Source organism: Madurella fahalii, assembly GCF_045866475.1.
Source record: "Madurella fahalii IFM 68171 DNA, scaffold_5, whole genome shotgun sequence".
Lineage (NCBI taxonomy): Eukaryota > Fungi > Ascomycota > Sordariomycetes > Sordariales > Madurella > Madurella fahalii.
The window spans coordinates 4089985-4109754 of NW_027263975.1; the positions used below are offsets into that span (position 1 = coordinate 4089985).

Below are 19770 nucleotides of genomic sequence, written 5' to 3' on the forward strand. Positions count from 1 at the left end.
TGAATGGAGAACGTGGTCCGGGGTCGGGCATCGATCAGCCTAACGCGATGGCGCGATTTCCGAGCGAAGCTTGGGCCAGACGCCCAACCGGGAAGTGGATACATGTAAACACGCTGACCAGCCAACTGACGCAAACCCCCCCGCCACACCAGCCCAGCCAAGCCGGCACCCCGCCCCCGGCCCTGTCGCCCAGTCGAGAGGCATCCCAGAACGGAAAAGCACAACACAGCGCTGAGATCTCGGCTCAGGGGGGGTGGTTCTGGCCGAAGGATTCGGGAGAGCAAGGTTGGCAGGACATCGATTGGCCTACTTGCGCACTGTACACATGATCTCTCTGTCACCCGGCTGCATTCTGGCACCGCGTTTATTACTCCCGTCAAATTAAGGGTGAAGCGAACCTTCCAACGTCACAACCAACGAGGGCGCAAAACCCACCCACTCATGGTGCCAGTTAAGCACCCTCGCAAGGAGCAGTCACGGAACCTTTGCCTCGACTATTTATTCGCGCAGGGCGTGTTATTGCGATTCGTTTCGGTTTATCTTTGTTTGCTTTTTTTTTTTTCTTTATTTTTAATTTATTTTTCAAGGAGGAAAGTAAAAAGTAAAAGGGAAACTAAGGCGGCTGGGTTGGGGTTGGGGGTATATAAACAAAATAAAACAAAATAAAGGGGGTCAGCGATTTGGGGCCGGCTTCTCACAATTTTTGCAAGCGTTAACCTGTTGAAGAGTCCGCCACGGTCATGTGCAGGCGGCATTTGCTACTCAATCAGTGGGCTCGGCACAATGCGCGCAGGATGCGATCACTTCACACATGATCAAAGCATTGACAGTATCCATTATCCATATGAAACAGCGCGAAGCAAAGGTCTATTTAAGAACACCGTAAATTCTACTGCACCCCTCCCCCGGCGCCAGCCAAACGCGCAAAGTGACCAATTATCCACCAACTAGCGCCATGAAACACCCAACACCCAAATCATAAACATCCAAACCAAACACCCCGACGGAGACACACCCTACATGAATCCCTCTATCGTCAACCCCTAAGCAACCTAGGGAAATTCAGCTTTTGCTCGCCGCCCACCAAATCCTTGAAGACGGCCTCCATGGCCATCGAAAGCCCCTCCTTCCGCGCTCGCGCAAGCCACTCGTCCAAGCTCACCACCTCCACCTCCCTGCCCAGTTCCTGCTTAAGATACTCCCCGATACGCGCAACCTCGATCTCCACATCCCCAGACTCGTGGACAAACACGGGGCCAGACTTTCCATCCCCCAGTCTCATCATCACCGCGTCCACCACCCTCCTCGTAACCGTCTCCGGCTTCACCAGATCCACAAACCCCTTCATGACCTCTTGCTCCCGGGGCACCGCGGCGATCCGCTTCGCATAGCCGAGCAGGTTCTGCAGCACGTCGGCGGCGGGGTTATCTCCCTGCATGTGCTCGTCGGGCCTGAGCACGCTGGAGGGGCGGTGGACGAAGACGGGGAGGGCGAGGTCGGCGCAGGCGCGCTCGAGGAAGACCTCGCTGGCCCATTTGGAGGCGGCGTAGCCGTACCGGCCGTCGGCGGGGGGCGGGGCGCTCCGGACCGACGCCTCGCCCACGGCGCCGACGCGCGCCGGCTGGTACATGGCCACGCCCGCCGTCGACACGTAGTGCAGCGGCAGGCGGCGTGGCGCGCACAGCGCGGCCAGCCGCTTGGTCGACTCGACGTTGGCCGCGCGCAGCGATGCGTACGTCTTGAGGTGCGACACGTCGGCGCCGTTGTGCACCACCGCGTCGGCCTCGCCCGGCGACTCGGGCGTCCCGAAGATGCGCGCCGCCTCCGCTTCGCTGAGCCCCAGCAGCGCCGAGCGCAGGTCGCCCTCCAGGCACTCGACCCTGTTGTTGTTATTGTTGCCTGAACTGCCGAGCATGACTCTTCTTCTGTCGGCGGTCATGTTTCGGTTGGCAATGCAGATGACCTTGTCGACCCCGTCTTGCTGGAGAAGGGCGCGGAGCAAGTACTGGCCAAGGAATCCGGTTGCGCCGGTGAGGACGATGACTTTGGGGGGCTGCGTGTTGGACGTCATTGCCAAAGAAGCTGGCCATTGCGACGCTGCAGACTCCAACTCGGGCTGCAATGCTGTTTCTTGTTCCCAGTCAATTTGGCCCGGCAGACCATGTTCATCAGGCAGCTTGCCGGAGTCCTGAAGGAGCCTGGACATAGCGCCCAAAGTGCTCGATTTGAACAGCTCGAGGAGGGTAACGGAGATGCCGAGCTGTGCCCGCATCTTGTGCTGGAGTTCAATCAGGAGCAGGGAACTGCCACCGACACTAAAGAAGTCGGTGTCGACATTAACGTGGCTTTCATAGATGCCAGCGAGCTCTTCGGGAATCACGGACTGCCATAGCTTCCAGACCATCTCCTCAGCCCCGGCTAGACGTGTTTCTCCTGCAGTATCCTCCAGGCTCCCCAGCTTCCCGGAAACGGGAAGTAATGCGAGTGCCCGCCGATCCAGCTTGCCCGAGATGGTGCGGGGCAGAGCGTCAACGGCGACTATTGCCGACGGCCGCATGGTGCGTGGCAGAGGCAGGCGCTCGAGCAGATGCGAGAGGAACGAGTTCCCACCGTCTGTTGCCTCTGACGAAAACACCACGTGAACCACCATGAACTTGACCTGGTCGGCCGTGGTCGACGACGTGGTGCTAGAGCGAAGAGACGCCGCAGCGTCAGCTAGTTGACCCTTGGCCGCCTTCAGCACCGTCTGCTCAATGTCTTTGAGATCGATCCGCACACCGTTCAGTTTGATCTCGGTGTCGTCGCCGATGCGGCCCCTCAGCACGAGCGTGCCGTCGGGGCCCAAGAACCCGAAATCTCCGGTCCGGTAGATTGTGGTCCAACCGTTCTTTCGATACGCTTCCGGTTGGTACGCCACAAAGGGGTCGGGAACAAATGACGCCTTGGTTCGCTCGTCATTGTTCAAATAGCCCATGGCGACCCCGACTCCGCCGATGGCAATCTCTCCGGCCTGCCCAATGGGTTGCAGGTTCTGCTTAGCATCAAGGATGTAGAAGCACTCGTTCGCGGAAGCACAGCCAACGGGCACGATGTCTCCGTAGACCCCGGGCGTGCTATAATCAAGCTGCATCTTTGTCGAACCGCATGTAGTCTCAGTTGGGCCGTAGATATTGAAGAGGCGGAGGTCTGCTCTCCCCAGGTCTCGGAAGAGCACCAGAAGCGGTTCAGTGACGGCCTCCCCTGCGACAAGAGCGAGGTTCCAGGACGTGGTTTGCAACAATTCCCGTTGCTGCTCATTGCGGAGCCAGCTCTTGTACTCGGTTGGGGTGGCGTATGTAGTTGTAACCCCCTCGTTCTTGATAAGCTCTGCCATGGCCCGCCCATCGGCGCGTAGATCCTGCGAAGCTATGTGCAGTCTTGCCCCGGTGCTCAGGGCGAGGAAGATTTGGGTGACAGAGAGGTCAAAACTCCACGCGCTTTGTTGCAGCACAACATCGTCTTCACTAACTCCATAGGTGACGGCGCAGTGGTTAAACTCATGCTTGAGGCTGGAATGTTGAAGAAGGACGCCTTTAGGTGTGCCAGTCGAGCCGCTGGTGTAAAGAATTATGGCCGGCGCGTCTGCTTGAGCACGGATTGGGATGCTCGCTGTTGCTCCATCTTCCGGCTCCGACACGTTGATGACGGCAGGGGCGCTGGAAGTATTCTGCAATAACTCTGCTGTCATGTCCAGCGTGGGTCCATGGACGACGAGGGCAGCTGGCCGGCAATCATCTATCATGAGAGATAGCCGCTCAGCAGGAGTAGCTGCATCAAGAGGGACGTAGACAGCACCAATCTTCAAAATCGCCATGACGGAAGCAGCCCAATGAATACTAGGATGCTGGAAGACGGCGATCTTTGAGCCGGGCTCAAGCCCCTTGACACGCAGCAGCCGGGACGTGATGATGTCGATTTGTCGAGCCAAGTCCCCATAAGTCAGGGAACCGCGGTCACTGTCTGTGACGGCGATTTTATGGGCAACGCTGGGGAGAAGGGACTCGAACCCATGAACCAGGGTTTCAGGCCAGGTGGGGTCAAAGTTCGGGCCTGTGGTCCCAATTGTCAGCTCGTCATCCCCTTCGGAGTTATGAGAGATACTCACCACGGCCAGCCGCCAGTGCCTTCTGTAGCACTGGCTGCCGGAATCGCCAGGTATCGCCAACCGCCTTTGTGGGCTCGTCGGCAAATTCGCGCAGGATATCCTCGTATCCATGAGCCAGGAGCTGGGCATCGTCCTCGGCGTAGAGCGATTCTTGGACATTGAGGAGAATGCGTGTGTCCCCGGTAGCATTGTTGTTGATGACGGTGAAGGTGATGTCGTACAGAAGCTCAGCCATATCTTGCTTCGTCATCTCCATGCGGCAGCCAAGGAAAGGCTGGCTGTCTCGCAGGGGGTTTTCTGCGTAGTTCATAAAGGCCTGGGCCAACGGCGTGTGTGTAGACTGACGGGTAATGCGGAGCTCGTTTAGGATGACCTCGAGAGGAATTGACTTGTCGAGGACCGAAAGGCTCTTCTGCCGCGCCTGCTCGACAGCGTCGACGAACTTTTGCTCCGGCGACGCGTCCATGCGAAGGGGAAGCATGTTCAGGAACGGTCCGATGCCGGTGCGCATATAGTCGTCTTTCCGGCAGCTGTCGGCAATGCCGATACAAACATCTTTGACGCCAAGGAAGCGGTGCAGGAGAATCTTGAAGGCGGCGAGGTGGAAGTGAAACGGTGTTGCCCGGTATTTCTTCGCAACCTGCCGGATCTTGCCCGTGACTTGACTGTTGATGCGGAAGTCCGGGATGCGGGATGCGTAGCGTTCGAGCGGCTGACGCTCTGTGATCTGACTGCGATGAAGCGGGAGAGGTTCCGGAATTGTGGCAAACTCGCGACGCCAGAACTCTATAGCGTCATTCCAGCGTCCCGAAGCATACTGCTCATGTTGCTCGTTGGAGTAGTCCAGGTATTGCAGTGGTGCCGGCCCGGGGTCCATTCCGTGGTAGAGCCGCTCCAGGTCATTCATGACAGCATCGTTGCTCAGGCGGTCAAAAAGAATATGGTGAGAGGACATGAGGAGATAGTGGTCTTTGGATGAAGATGAGAGCAGAATCGTCTTGCTGGATTCGCCGCTGGCAAGATCGAAGACATGCTTCCGAAGCGTTTTGTACTCGTCGAAGAGGTCGTTCTTGGTGTACATCCGCTTGTGCTCAAAGCTCACAAGCGGAGCCGCGAGCACTCCTTGGCCGACCTGGCCGTCGCGTTCGCAGAAGCAAGTTCGCAATGACTCATGACGCTCCCCAAGGGCTTGAATAGCGCGTGCCAGGGCGGGCACTTGGAGTTCTCCGCTAAGATGCAGCATCACTGTGTTGTTTAGGGTTGACTTGTCACTCAAGAGTTCGTGCACAAACAGGAAAACCGACTGGGTATAAGACAAGGGCCCGAACCTCTTGAGCTGGACTTCTTGGACCTGGGAGACTTCGTCCAAGATCTCTTTGGCGTCAAGGTCCGGCTTGTCATTGTCCTCGGAGTCGGTGAACGGCTCTGAGACTTCTGTCTCGCTTTCCGGAGCTGGGGATGGCGGCGTCCCCGGTCCCTCCGAGGAGCTCTCAGCGGAGTCGTCCTGTGGCTCGCCGAACAGCTTGGGCGCCAGCTCTTCCGGTAGCTCTTCGACACCCTGTAGAATGAGCTCGCGCAGTGGTGTTCCCTTTAGGATTTTCAGGGCGGGAATGTTGACCTGGAAGTTGTTCAAAAACCAGGATCTGATCCGGACAGCCACGAGGGAGTCGAGGCCGAGCTCGTCCGTGCGGACCGTCGACGTTATCGCATAGTCGTCGCCCAGATTGAGCATCTTGCGCAGTTGTGCAATGAAGGAGTCTGGTGACGGATTGCTATTAGAGCCTGGAACACGAGGAGAAACGATCGTCGCAGGTTTGACTCACCAGTAATGATGCGCTCAAGATCATCTTTGCTCGTGGCACTGGCCAGCTGATCCTTGATCGACGGGCCGGAGGCCGAGTTTGATGCATCAGCTTCCTCTGTGGCAACCCTTACCGTCAGAGCGGCGAATTGAGGATGGTTGTACCGCAGTGGACGGTTGGTCTCGTTGGCAGGGATCCGCCTAAGTCCGGTCGAGAGTTGCCATTCATTCCCGGAACCTGGGAAGCCGTAACGAATGGCCTCCGCAAGTGTTTGGTGGACGTCAGCCTCGGACATCGTCACTAGGCCCTTCTCATACAGGATCTTCCTCAGCTGATCACCCTTCTCACGGGTGATATAGCCGGCACCAAGGATTGGTCCCAGTTCCACCACCGAGGCCGTCAGACCTCGCTGACGGCGCTGCAGAGCCAGGCCGCTCATGAACAAGTTTGCAGCAGTGTAGTTCGCTTGGCCTAAGCTGCCGCCGACTGTGGCCGCCGAGGAGAAGAAGACAAAGAAATCGAGCATCTCGTCGCCAAGGACGCGATCAAGGTTCAAACTTCCCTCCACCTTGGGTCGAAGAACTCGGGTCATGTCATCCAGCTGCATGTCCCGCAGAGGCGTGTCCACCAGGACCATGGCGCCTTGGAAGACGCCAGAAACCGGGGGCAGGGTTGCGCGCATCTGTTCGTACGTCTTGCAGACCGAGTCATAGTCGGTCAGGTCGCTGTGTTTGACATGTCAGATCAGCATAACAACGGTGTAGTGCCGGGGGATCGCAACTTACCAGCTCATAGCCCGGACAACGGCGCCCTTTTGCTCTGCCTTCTCCAGCCAGACACTGTCAATCCTCGGATTTCGGCTGGTAATCACCAGCGTCTTGGCGCCATTCCCGATCATCCAATCTGCGATGGAGAGCCCCAGGTCTCCTGAAAGACCAACAAGCCAGTAGGTCCGGTCTGACCTGAACTGAGCACTGACAGGCTGAACCGTGACAGAAACAGACGAAGCGTTCCAATCGATAACAGCAAGCGCATTGGTGTTGGACCCCCCATCTTGCAAGTCACCGATGTTGACCAAATGGGCCGGTTGAGCGTGGGTGTTCATATCTGCCACCGCCGAGTCTACCGCCGACTTGAGCAGATCACCTAGCCCCGCGCCGTTGCTGTTGATGGGGCGAGAGTATGCCTGGGTAATCTGAACCGTCCGTAACAAGCATGACGCGATGGGAGACAACTGGTCATCAAGATCTGCCGTAAAATCGATGCATCGCGTGGCATTAGGAGGCAGAAGTGACCTCAGTGCGGACTTTCGCGAGTAGCGATTAACGTGAATCCATCCATTCGTCCTGGCCTCTTCCCGTGAAGACGTAGTATAGACGATGTTTATGGCGGCCGATTCGGCCTGGCGAGCAAGGAGCGCCGCCACTGCGGATGGAGCATTATGGGCCACAAGAGTGCCGCCCCGGGCGAAATCTCCCGTCAAGACCGGCAGAAGGAGGTTTGCAGTCACGAATGTCACGATCTGGGCTTCTGAACCGGATGCCACCGTGCAAGGCACGAGGTGAGTCTTAGGGACGTTGACGAGAGAGGACGCCGAGTCGACCAGGCCAATGTAACGTGTGCCGGTTTTATTGCAGCTTCCGACGGCAATGAATACGTTTCCAGTTGCGGCCGCAATGGCGTGCAAGCTGGAGTACTCGACTCTCAGGGTCACTGTGTTTCCATCCGCGGCAAGCTTGGGCTGCTCTTCGTGAAGGACATATTGACCATCCACATTCGAAACAGAAACAGGTCGCTCATGGGGCTGGACTCCCTTCGTGATCGTTCTCCGCACGGAATTGTAGTGATCATTGGCATCCTGAGACGGCTTAATCCGAGGAACTCGTTGCCGGCCGTCCGAGCCGATGATAATCTCCCATTCTGCAGACCAAAGGACATTGCGCTGGCTCAGCTCCTGTTCGGTACCCGCAGCCTGGAACCGCAAGACAGCTTCCGCCAGGGCTCGGGCGTCAATCCTGTGCACCTCCTGGAAGTCTACGAACTGGTAGCGGCACTCGGGAGCCTCAAAGAAGCTAGTTCGCGCAAAGCCAACTACCATGTTCGCGTAGGGATTGTCGACCATGCGGTCCCTGGTGACCCAAACGATAGTCTTTTCAGAACCAAAGAGACTCTTGAGGGCATCCCAGCGGGTCATGGTCAAGTCCTGGAAGACGGGAGCGTCCAGCTCCTCGAGGACGAGCACGGTGTCGGCTCCTCCCAACTTGAGATTAGAGTTGCTCATCTCCTCAAGGGACTCCACTCGGACAATATCGTCACAGAAAGGCCGGATAGCTCTTTGGACGTCCTCAACTAAGCGAGAAGTGGCAAGCGTAGCGCCCCCAATGATGACCAGGCGCCTGATCAAGTAACCCCCGTCTCTAACGGGTGTCTGACGCGCCAGGAGAGGCTCCCGGATAAACTCGACCCAGTCATCGACCGCTTGAGATACCATGACCGAATTCGGGAGCGACAACTTCTCGTGGACGGGAGTCATGGTGTCAATCCCGGAAAACCCGGACTTGCGCAGGACGGCATCCCACTTGGACTCGGACACGCAGGCGCCCAACGTCCGCCCTTCCTCGACGCCCTCCCACCACCCCGGAAGACAGCCGAAAAGAGCAGTGCCGCGGATAATGTCGACGTTGGTCAAGTCGTACATGACAAGATAACCGCCGGGACGGAGCAGCGAGCGGACGCGGCGCACCGTCTGCTCAAGGCTCTTGGTGGCGTGCAGGACGAAGGATGCCACCACCACGTCGTACGAGTTCTTCTTCACTCCCTGCTGATTCTGGATGTCCTGCTCAAGATCCAGGACGCTGTAAGTCATCCGATCCTCACCGTACAATGGGCCGAACTCTGCCTGCGCGTCTGGGAAGAAGCCCGTGGACACGTCGGTGAAAGCATAGACGGAGAAGTCGTCGCCGACACGTTTCAGGATCTCTCGTGTGGCACCCCCAGTTCCTGCGCCGACCTCCAAGATCTTGCCTTGCGGATACCGCCTAGCGATTTGGGCCACGGTTTCAGCCAAGATCTGGTAGCCGCGCGTTACACTCTGCGCCCGAGCATAGTAGTCGGCGAGAACACCGCTGTTCATGAGGTGGTCGAGCATGGACGTTTCCCCCCGAATGGCTCGCGGCATGTGCTCTCCGACGATATGCATCGCGCGAACTTCGGGAAGGTCGTTGAACGGCTTGGTGAGAGCAAGGATGTCTTCCAAGGTATCCTGATCCCATTCCTTCTTCGCATAGCGGTGTTTGCCTTGGGAGGCTAGTCGGAGGGTGTGCGAGGCGAAGTTCAAGTAGGCGGAATAGTACTTGTCAGACCGTCCAGGGTGGTCGGTGGGAATCTGATGCTCGAGTTGGCGTAAGTAGAAGTAACCTTGACGTTCAAGTATGAGTGCAAGCTCCTTCTCTTCAGCCGAGGCTTCATATGTCCCCGGCATGTCAGCATTCGGCTCAGATTCGACCCAGTGGGTGGCGTAAAAGAGCTGCCTATCATCGGCGGCGGTAGCAGGGGTGAACGGCACAACATGTAGCCCTTCGACCTGGACGGCGGTAAACTCGCCGGTTACGTTTTGAATCTCGACGTCACCCTGGAAGCCGATAGCCTGATCAAGGCCGTCGCTATCACGACTGGGCATCGACGCCACAAACGGAACGCTGCCCGCTGTTGACCACGCATTTCCGCAGAGTGCCGGGTTGACCCTGATGCTCTCGATCTTGGTTGGGAGATGCAAAGACCACAGCTCCCCATCCCGAGGGTAACTGAAGGCTAGGATGATGGAGTGGAAGGCTGCGTCGAGCGCAGCCGGGTGGACAAGAAGGGTCTCCTTCTCCGGAATTGCGAGCAAGCCGGATGCCTTACCCAGCTTCCGCTTCAGCTCAGAAAGCGCCCTGAATGGGCCGGTGTACCCGTACCCGACCTCTTGCAAAGACTCATAAGCGAGGTCTGTTGGCACATCGACCATGTACGGCTCCGTCGCAGCCGTCGCAGACAGCAGATCCGGACTCGGCTCGCCGACGCGGATACGGATTTCACCGTCTGCCACGAGATTAAAGGTCTGTTGACCCTCGGAACCAGTGCATGACTCGTATGTAAAATGAGCTGTAATGCAGCCTGGATCCTGGCGGTTGATTTTGCTGAGTACGGATCGGACCTCAATGCCGGGATCGTTGTCATCGCCGGAAAAGACCATGGCCTGATGAATGATAAAATTCTGCAGCTCGATGAGCTGGACGGGGGTGCGACCGACAAGGAACGGAACTGTCTCGATGGCCGTAGCTGCATAACCAGCCGCTGGGAAGACAGCCTGGCCTTGAATCCTGTGATGATGGATCCACGGCAGATCTTGAGGCCGCAGGATGGTTTTCCACGTGAGCTGCTGCGAGGAGCTCTCGGGCATGAGGTCACCCAGTAACGGATGAACTGGATTGATTCTGGATCGAAGGTTCCGCGAGAGTGTGGACTCATGCCAGTAGCTTTGGCTGTGATTCCACTGGTACAGAGGTAGGCCGGGAATGAAGCGATAAGCCGACGGGTCCCTTCCGTCCATGACGGTCTCAAACCGGTCAAAGTCAATGTTGAGATTGTCCACATTCGTCCAAAGCTGGCCAAGAGCGGCAGAAATGCTGTCAACGGTGTCGGAGCCCCTTTGAAGCAATCCGGTGTAAGGGATGTGGGCAACCTGGAGGGCCTGCAGAGTGTCGCCGACAGGCCCCTTGAGAGCTGGATGAGGTCCTACCTCGATAGCACCGTCGAATGGACCCAGCTTCATTGCTCCCTCGACCGCTTGCATAAACAAGACAGGCGACAGCAGATTGTCAACCCAATACGAGGCGTCAGGTACTGTGGCCCGGTCCAGGTGTACACTCGACACCCAGGTGCAGGTCTGCGTAGCGGGGTCCACGGGCTGCACCGAGACGGAACCGATGGCGCCCAGGTATGCCTCTGCGCAGGGAATCATGTGGTGCGAATGGTAGGCCTTGTCGACGCGGAGGCGGCGGTAGAACTTATTCTCGTCGTCAAGAATGTCGGCCATTTCTTCGATGGCATCTTCATCCCCAGACAACGTGACGCTCGAGGGCGAGTTGACTGCAGCAACCTTCACTCTACCTTTGAAAGCAGGGTCGTCACAGAGTTCTTGAGCGTCCTCGAACGTGGTGCCGGCGGCAAGCATAGCGCCGCGTTCGCCGTTGGGCCCACCTGCCAAGTGCGAGTAACGACCACGATAATAGGCAACCCGGATGGCGTCTCGAGCGTTGAGATAGCCGGCCGTGAAGGCTGCAGCAATCTCACCAGAGGAGTGGCCGACCACAGCGGCAAAGTGGATTCCGCACAAACGAAGAAGCTCCACGAGGAGGATCTGGACCGCGGTACAAAGGGGCTGCGAGACGGTTGCGGAGGCAACGTTGCTTGCCGACCCTTCTGCGAGAAGCTCGTGTCGGAGAGTCCGGGATGGACGGTCCTGCTCTGGCAGCTGCTGCAGCGTCTCATCTAGCTCGGACAAGATCTTCGAGAAGTGGTCTGAGGTCTCGACCAGCTCAGCGCACATGCGAGCGTGCTGAGCGCCCTGACCGGTGAAAACACCAAGCAGCCGAGGCGTGCCAGTCCCATTGGCGGCAGATCTGGGCTCAAGTTGGAAGTTGCCGATAAGGCCCCTCAGTCTCGTGAGTAGTGTGTCCACAGAGGAAGCCGGGAAAGAGACACGTAGCGGCAGGCGAGACCGGCGAGACCGAAGAGTCCAAGCGAGGTCTGCAGGGTTCGTATCAGGGTGATGTTCCAGGTAGTCGGCGTGTGCGGTGAGATTTGCGAGTAGAGACGACTTCGATTGTGCCGAAAACACAAAGGGCGCAAATGAGCGTTCCTGCGGGATGATTTGCTTGTCATCGAGAAGCCGCGACGCGTCGAAGCTCTCCAAGATGACGTGAGCGTTAGTGCCGCCGAAGCCGAAGCTGTTCACGCTTGCGCGGCGGCACTGGCCAGGAGCAGGCTCCGGCCAAGGAGTGAGCTCCTGGGGGATTTTCAGATGCTTGTAGAAAGGCTGGACCTTTGAGTTGAGGTTGTTCAGGAGCATGTTCGGCGGGACGTAGCCATGGTTCATGGACTGCACGACCTTGAGAACACCGGCAATACCAGATGTGCTCTCGGTATGGCCGATAATAGTCTTGATGGAGCCGACAAGGAGTCTCTGCTCTTGCTCTTCTTTAGCAACCCCTTCGCCGAAGAAGGCCGTGTGGACGGCCTCCGCCTCAACAGGCTACACGACAGAGTGGTTAGCAGCTAGATCCACGATTAGATAGTTGTTGCGCAAAGGATCAACTTACATCTCCCGCCTGTGTACCAGTGCCATGCGCCTCGAAGTACTGGGGCCGGTCGGTCTTTGACCTGTAGTCGAGGCCCGCCTTGGTGTAGGTTTCACGAATCAAGGCCGTTTGAGCGGCGGCGCTGGGCATCGTGATGCCCCGGCTCCGGCCATCCTGGTTGACTCCCGTCTCACGGATAACGGCTTCGATGTGGTCCCCGTCTTCCAATGCTGCGCGCAGTGTCTTGAGGAAGACGGCAGCCACACCCTCACCGCGCGCATACCCGTTAGCGTTTGTGTCCCACATGCGTGAGCGTCCGTCGGGTGATAACATATTGAGCTTGCTCTCATGAATGAAGGGCTCCGGTCCCAGTAGAAGATTGGTTCCGGCCGCTACGGCCACGCGGACTTCCCCGGTGCGCAATGCCTGTACGGCCTGGTGTATCGCGACAAGACTTGATGAACAGGCAGTGTCGACTGTGAGGGAGGGCCCGTGCCAGTCAAAAAAGTAGGAAACTCTGTTGGAGGCGATGCTGCGGGCAGTGCCTGTAGGTTCGTTAGACGTGTAAAGGGACAGGCTCCTCTCGTGAAATGGCGCTTACCGGTAGCAAGGTAGGTTGGGACGTGCTGGAAATCACGTAATTGGAGCAGCTCGTAGTCTACATACATGACGCCCACGTAGACTCCGGTGTTGGAGCCCTTGAGGCTCTCAACGGTCAGGCCAGCCGACTCGAGGCCTTCGTAGACAGTCTCGAGAAGGAGACGTTGTTGCGGGTCCATGGCTATCGCCTCTGGGTGGGTGATGTTGAAGAACTGAGCGTCGAAGCGCGCTACATCATCTTCGAGAAGATAGGCGTGCTTGACGTTGGCATGGCCGGGGAACTGTGAATCAGCATGGTGGAATCCACGGACATCCCAGCGGCTGGGGGGAATCTCGGACTGCACATCGCGAGGCTCACGCAGGAGCTCCCACAGCTTCGAAGGCGAGTTGGAGCCACCCGGGAATCTACAGCCACTCCCGATGATGGCGATGGGTTCGTTTGCAGCAGCCATAACGTCTGAAAGGCGAGCAGATGAAGCTCGACCGGGGAAGAAGGAAGCACTGGCGAGGATAGTGGGTGGGTGTGCTGCAACTGCACCTTTCGACGATGATCAAGTATAATCGGCCGCATCAGCGAAGGAGCCCTTTTACTTAATAAGGGGCAACAAACAACAGCACAAGCAGCCAGCGCCAGATAAGGCTGAGCTGAGCCTGCTGCACTCCGCGGGACAAGCTTCCTCGTCTTTCTTTCCTGGCGACCGCCTCAGCGGTTTCTGAGCATCAGCCGGGTATGTTGTGCCAAGGGGCCGCCGGGGCAGCGCCTCGCGATAACGGCCCGGAAGCGAAGGATGTGCGTCTCCATCATCCATGCTACTGCCTCACTTGCGTACCGATACCTGGGGTGCCCAGATTACGGTCGATGCGGAGGCGAAGGATTAGAAGGTTCCGAATCCGATGGGACCACCTGCATGGAACGTCTGGAAGCTTTCGCGGTTGTAGGCACGGAGATACCGTCGCGTGGAGCCCGTAGACCCGGAGCAAATGGCCAAGCTGGACTTAGCTTAGGGTCATCTCTAATCGGGATTGCCTCTAATTGGGGGTCGATTGGTGGATGATGATGGCGAGCTCGCATTTGACTCCACGAGGAATAACGTTCAATACGACTGCCTGATACTAGGGCTTACATATTTCGGTTCCGTACCGAGTGTACCGTATGTACCGTGCACATACAGCCCTACCAATATTGAAACTAGCGCGAGCAAAACCCTCCGAACGTGCAGGCGTCCATCGGGAAAAGCCCATCGCGCGATGGCGCAGAAGCTTTTGTGCAGGATCTCGGTCCATGCCTCTCATGCATCCCATGCATTCTCTGCATGCTACGTACAGATGATCGATCCTGGGATCGCTGCGGGTAAGGTGCGTCGCCACTGGTAGGACGCAGAGCATCCGGCCGTACGTCCCGAACACGGCAACCATCAACGAGGAGTGACATGCTGAAAGAGCGGTGGCATTATTTCCCACCAAGGTCCACTGCAAAGGGGGCTGCATAGGTAGGTAGGACGCCCTCGTTTCCTTTTCTCCATCAGAGTCAAATCGCTAGATTCTTGGAGCGAGGACGTGGAATCACTAAGTCGGCACAATGTCGTCGTCTGGATTCCTGGGAACTAATGCTTTCTCCCTGCCTCTGCAGGTTTACGCAACTTTTGCAGTCATCGCTGTAAGTTTTTACTTTTGCACTTTTCCGTAGCTGAGACTTATCCGCTAATTGTTTGTTCCAGACGGCTGTTTACTGCGTATGTCGCTGTGTCTATCTGCTATGGCTCCACCCTCTCGCCAAATTTCCGGGGCCTAAGCTGGCCGCTGTCTCCAATGTCTGGTACGGCTACCAATGGTGAGTATTCGGTTATCCTACGCTTAGCGGTGATGGCATCGGTGCTAATCCTGCCCAAACCAGGCTCTCTGGTCGTTATCCGTGGGGCATGCAAAAGGCCCTGAACGAGTATGGTAAGAACACTTGGCTGTCTTAATTAGTTCTGCCGTTGCATTTCTGACGGCGTTGTGTTCTAGGTGATGTGGTTCGCGTGGCGCCGAATGAACTTGTCTTCATCACTCCGAGGGCGTACACGGGTAAGAACATGCACCTCAAACTCGGTGACAGGTCCCAGAAGGGAATTCCTAGGTAGTCTTCTAACAGGCCGCACAGACATCTACACAAGCACTATCAACGGCCGGCCAGCATTTATCAAGTCGGACCTCCTGGACACGGGCGACAAATACGAGGGTCTCGCCTCTGAGCGCGATGTGGACAAGCATCGCGCGGAGCGCAAGCGGCTAGCTCCCGCATTTAGCCCAAAGTCTCTAAGAGAGTACGAGCCTGCAATTCACGCTCATGTCGATGAGTTCGTCGAGAAACTCAGGATCGATGCCACTACCCAGGAGGGCGTGAACATCACGCCGGTAAGCGCCATTCCCCTTGTCCATTTTGCTGCCAGAATAAATGCTAACCATGGCGTTATTTTATTTTTTGGCGTATAGTGGTTTGAGAGAGCCACTTGCGATCTTGGAGGCGCAATCACTATGAACCACGAGTTCAACAATGTGAAGAGCGGCCAGAACCACCCGCTCCTGGAGGCCTTGCAGCACATCGGACGCTGGGCCACCTTCAGAAACGTGATGCGCCGCTTCCCCTTGATATATCCGCTCTCATACCTCTTTCTGCCACCCAGGGTCGCGCTGAGCTACTTCAAGGGTATGCGGGCCACTAGCAAGGCTATCCACGAGCGCGTAGCGGCGAACGGTGACCCCAGCAAGCCGCTGGACTACCTGGCGCAGTTCCTCAAGGATGAAAAAGAGAGGGGGCTCCCACCGCACGACTTCCTCCACGCGCAAGCTGGCCACTTGATCCTCGACCACTACGAGTCGTCGAGTGTGCTCACTGCGGGCGTCTATTTTCTAATGAGGAACCCTGATGCTATGACCAAGCTGCAGACGGAGCTACGGCAAACGTTCCGGCGGTACAGCGACATCTCGGAGGACCGGCTGCAGGACCTGCCGTGGCTGAACGCCATCATCGAGGAGATCATCCGGCTGCACACCAACGTCCCGTACGGCCTGCCGCGCATCAGCCCGGGCTACACGGTCGACGGCAACTACGTGCCCAAGGGCGTGACGGTGTCGACGTGTGCGTACGCCACGCATCACTCGACGCGCTACTTCCGCAAGCCGTACGAGTTCCGGCCGGAGCGCTGGCTGCCTACGAGCCACGCGCAGTACGACCACGAGTTTGACGCCGATGAGCGCAGCGCTTTCCGGCCGTTCAGCGTGGGTCCCCGCAACTGCCTCGGCCAGGTCATGGCGTACATTGTGCTCCGCATCATGCTGGCCAAGCTGTGCTGGAGCTTTGACTGGCGGCTGCTGAACGAGGACGAGGTTGAGTGGGACCGCGATCTGCGGCTGTACATGTACTGGAAGAAACCGCGGGTACAGGTTCGCCTGGCGCCGCGCGAGCCGGCGGCGTGATGCTGTTTGGTTGAGGTGGTGTTTCGAGTGCTGTGTCATCGCTTAGTGGCAGTTTTGCCAGTAGACGGGAATTCGTTAAAACGTGTTTATTCCACCGGCAGCTTTTGTGGACTTTGATTACTCGTTGATGATGAAAAAAGCTAGACGCTCAAACCCGGGATTTGAGTTACACAGGGCTTGCCTAGGTATATATGCAAATGCAGTAAATCGCCAGCTATAGCGTTTAGGAAACACAAGGTAGACAATTTAGAACTCCAGAATAACTTCTTAACGAGAGTTCGCCAAAACACCAAGATTTCTTTCATTGAAGCCACAGGCTGAAAAATCTCGCTAATACCTCTCCTCTAACTTTTTATCATTTTATGTACAATTTTTTTTTTAACCTAGAATGAGTATGTACAGCTTTTGGCATGTCTACGTAAAATAAAATCCCGGCATCAACGCCCTGGGCAATCCCCATGCTCAGTATCTGTCCACAAACCCCTTTGTTGCGAACACACAAACAAGTAAGCAATGCTTACAATGCCAATCCATCATCACGCCCTCAACACCCGCCAGATCCGCTCGATGTTCCACTTCAATGACCGGAATGTCTCCTGCGCCTGTGACATGGCCGCCTGCGTCAACACCACCGAGCTCTCGCCCCCGCCCTCGCCCTGGTCCATGATGCCGGGGCTGCTGGAGCAGGACGGGGAGTGGTGGTGTTGGTGGTGGTGGTGCTGGTGGTGCGGGTTATGGTAGTACATGTCCTTGCGGCCGCCGTTGCCCGTGCTCCAGAGCTGGCACTCGGCGGGCAGGCCCATCAGCCGCTCGACCGCGTGCAGCTGGTGCTCAAACACTTGGATCATCATGGCCACGTGTATGTTTGTGGAATCGTTGGCCGGGGCAGTGCCGGGCCTGTGGGTATATCTTGACCTTGACGAGGCTTGCGCCTGTTGTCGTGGCTGTCGTTGTTGTCGCTTTGTCGGCTTTGCTTGGGCAGCGTTCTGGTTTTCTTCTTGATTGTTCGGCTGTTGCTGTTGCTGTTGCTGTTGCTCTTGCTGTTGCTTCTGGTGCAGCAGCAGACAGTTGTGGATGTGGATGATCATCTGGTCGTAGAGATCTCCCAGTTGAATGTAGGTCGATAATAGCATCAGCTTGATGGAGAGGGTCGGCGCGGAGAACACGGCCGGGCCGGGTGCCGAGCCGCCGACGGGCACCATGGTCTGTAAGATCACCGCGAATCGCGTGGTGATGTTTAGCGTCGTGTCCCAGGGGTTCGGGTCTAGGCTCTCTTGGCCACTACTGTGACTGGGGCGGCGGCCGTCCGAGTCGAATAGGGAGGACTGGGTTAGGCAGGGATCCCACGACTCCCAGTCTTGGTTTCGAAGTTCGGCTAGCTGGCGCGTGATGTTGCCCACGAGCCCTATGAGGAAGGCGATCACGTCCCCGCCCATAGGGCTGCCGGGAACCCCCCCACCCCTCTTGACCTGCGGCAGCAGCGGCCCGGGGTTGGAGGATTGGCAGTCTGGGGGGCCGCAGCCCGCAGAGTTGTGAGGGTATGAAGATAATACGGAGTCTGGGATGCTCCCGTCGCCGAGGCTAGAAAAGTCAAAGTCGGACACGCTTGCTGGGCTCGAGTCTGGGGAAAACTGCTCCTCTTGCTGGGGCGTGGAGAGCGAGGAACCGCGGCTGTGATGACTGGCGGCGGATGGGGGAGGGTTGAAGGGTTCCATCGAGAAGGTCATGGCGGATCCCTCCAATTGCAGGTCATGTAATGCATCGAAGGCGGGAGGGGCATGGTGATGAGTTGGAGAGAAGAATGGGCCCGCCGGCGGCCCTAGAGGAAAGTCATCGTGGTGCATTGAGAGCTGCGGTGACGGAACAGGGGCACGATCAGCATGGTCGTAGGCGTGTTTAGAGGCCCGGTTCATGCCGCTCGACTGGAGATTGGGAGCGGCCGATGGGCGCCCGAGTGGCCGGCCGCCGCCCGTAACGCACAACGTGCCCAAGCGGAGACAGCGGCCGCAAGTGCTGTGGATGTCGCCGGGCTCGTTCCGAGGGCATCGGAGTTTCTGTTCCCGGCATCGATCACAGGCGTATCGCTTGGCGGTAACCCGACTGTTCATGGCCGCCGGTAACTGAGAATGGAGAAGATGTTCAAGTAGGATTCTGATGGCCTGTTGAGACCGACTCGAACTCTCCGAATTGCAATCGTTGCACTGCAGCGGCTGCGCTCTTTTTCCCACTCTATTTTTTTTTTTTTTTTTTCAGCTTTCTTCGGTGTTATGGAGAAACAGGGGTCAAAACCTCCCTAGCCGCGATAGACGGGAGGCATCAAAGAATCGCCGCGATCTCACCATCATCTCCAATTTCGCTCCGGAGCTTCTCGACTCTTGGGCTGGTGGGTCTTAGCCATCCTACTTAGCCTTCCAGCTGTAAGCGAGCCCGAAGCTAGCCCCGGAACTGGGTTGTACCCGGGTGGAGATGCCTACGGGTAGTTTCGCCCTTTGCTCCATCCCACCTCCCACGCACGATGAGGGGTGTGTAGCTGCACCGGCCTTCTACGGTAATAGCGCAGGACGCCATCTGTATGCATAATATTAGGCATTATTAAGAGACTCGTCAGCATATGAGCTATCGTGCTGCCACCACCTGCGGCCAAGCAAGTGAGTTGTTACTGGGCGAGCGGGTCGAGCACCCGTGGCCAGCTGGCCAGATCGAAGGGTTGCTTAGTGTCGTATGAGGATCGATTATACACTCCATGCAGCAGGTTGCCAAAGTCCAGTCAGCAACGTGTGGGATGTCAGCTACACAGGGACGCTACTATACATACAACCGGACATAACGATAGTCAAGTAACTGGCTAGGCCTAATAGAGGAGAACTCTGACACTCCACAAAGAAATAAATCGTGCTTACTAAGCGCTTGGTGAAAATTTTTTTTTTTAAAAAAAAAAAAAATCAAAAAAAATCAAGACACATTTTGCTCGATGGCATGGTTGCACCCAAAACTTGGCTATATTCTCACTGCGTCTCTGCGCCGTGGTACCTAGACCCCGCCCACAGAGCCTATCGCTGCAGTGAGCCTGATTTGCTGGCTGTACGGGAAACGCCTCTGCAGATTCCTTCGGGCCCCTGCTGAATCCACAACGGCGGATCCGTAGCTACAGATAAACTGACAACGATCTCGCCTAGAGTAGTAGTTTGTTGGCAAGGATGAGCGGTGAGTCCAAGCGTTCGTGTTAAGCATCCGTGTTAATCTCGTGTTAATCCCATGAGTGTAACACATGTACCTGTACAAGCTCTTTCCAAATGCAGGGACTTGAACCGCTAGGGTCAAGGGGTGCATGATCCATGTACTTTGGAGTCCGATGATGCTACGTCCCGGGGGCTAGATCGTGCTCAGCTTCGGCCGAGGGCGTGACACGTGGGAGAGCAGGCTG

The 19770-nt window shown here is 57.1% G+C and overlaps 3 protein-coding genes across 3 annotated transcripts; 1 reads left to right on the top strand and 2 right to left on the bottom strand.

Annotated features, from left to right (window-relative positions):
• Positions 1–1036: 1036 nt before the first annotated feature.
• Positions 1037–13339, bottom strand: MFIFM68171_09808 (Hybrid NRPS/PKS enzyme; the record flags this gene model as incomplete). The annotated part of the gene is made up of 6 exons (XM_071065227.1): positions 1037–4089; positions 4145–5902; positions 5968–6671; positions 6732–12241; positions 12309–12832; positions 12889–13339. 6 exons carry the CDS (start codon positions 13337–13339, stop codon positions 1037–1039), a joined length of 12000 nt encoding a protein of 3999 aa, XP_070921328.1.
• Positions 13340–14466: 1127 nt separating this feature from the next.
• On the top strand, positions 14467–16346 carry MFIFM68171_09809 (Isotrichodermin C-15 hydroxylase; the record flags this gene model as incomplete). The annotated part of the gene is made up of 6 exons (XM_071065228.1): positions 14467–14544; positions 14606–14718; positions 14782–14831; positions 14895–14954; positions 15031–15284; positions 15363–16346. The coding sequence occupies 6 exons, from the start codon at positions 14467–14469 to the stop codon at positions 16344–16346; spliced, it is 1539 nt and encodes a 512-aa protein (XP_070921329.1).
• A 536-nt stretch (positions 16347–16882) lies between these two features.
• MFIFM68171_09810 (uncharacterized protein) lies at positions 16883–18454 on the bottom strand (the record flags this gene model as incomplete). The annotated part of the gene is made up of 1 exon (XM_071065229.1): positions 16883–18454. One exon carries the CDS (start codon positions 18452–18454, stop codon positions 16883–16885), a length of 1572 nt encoding a protein of 523 aa, XP_070921330.1.
• Positions 18455–19770: the final 1316 nt, after the last annotated feature.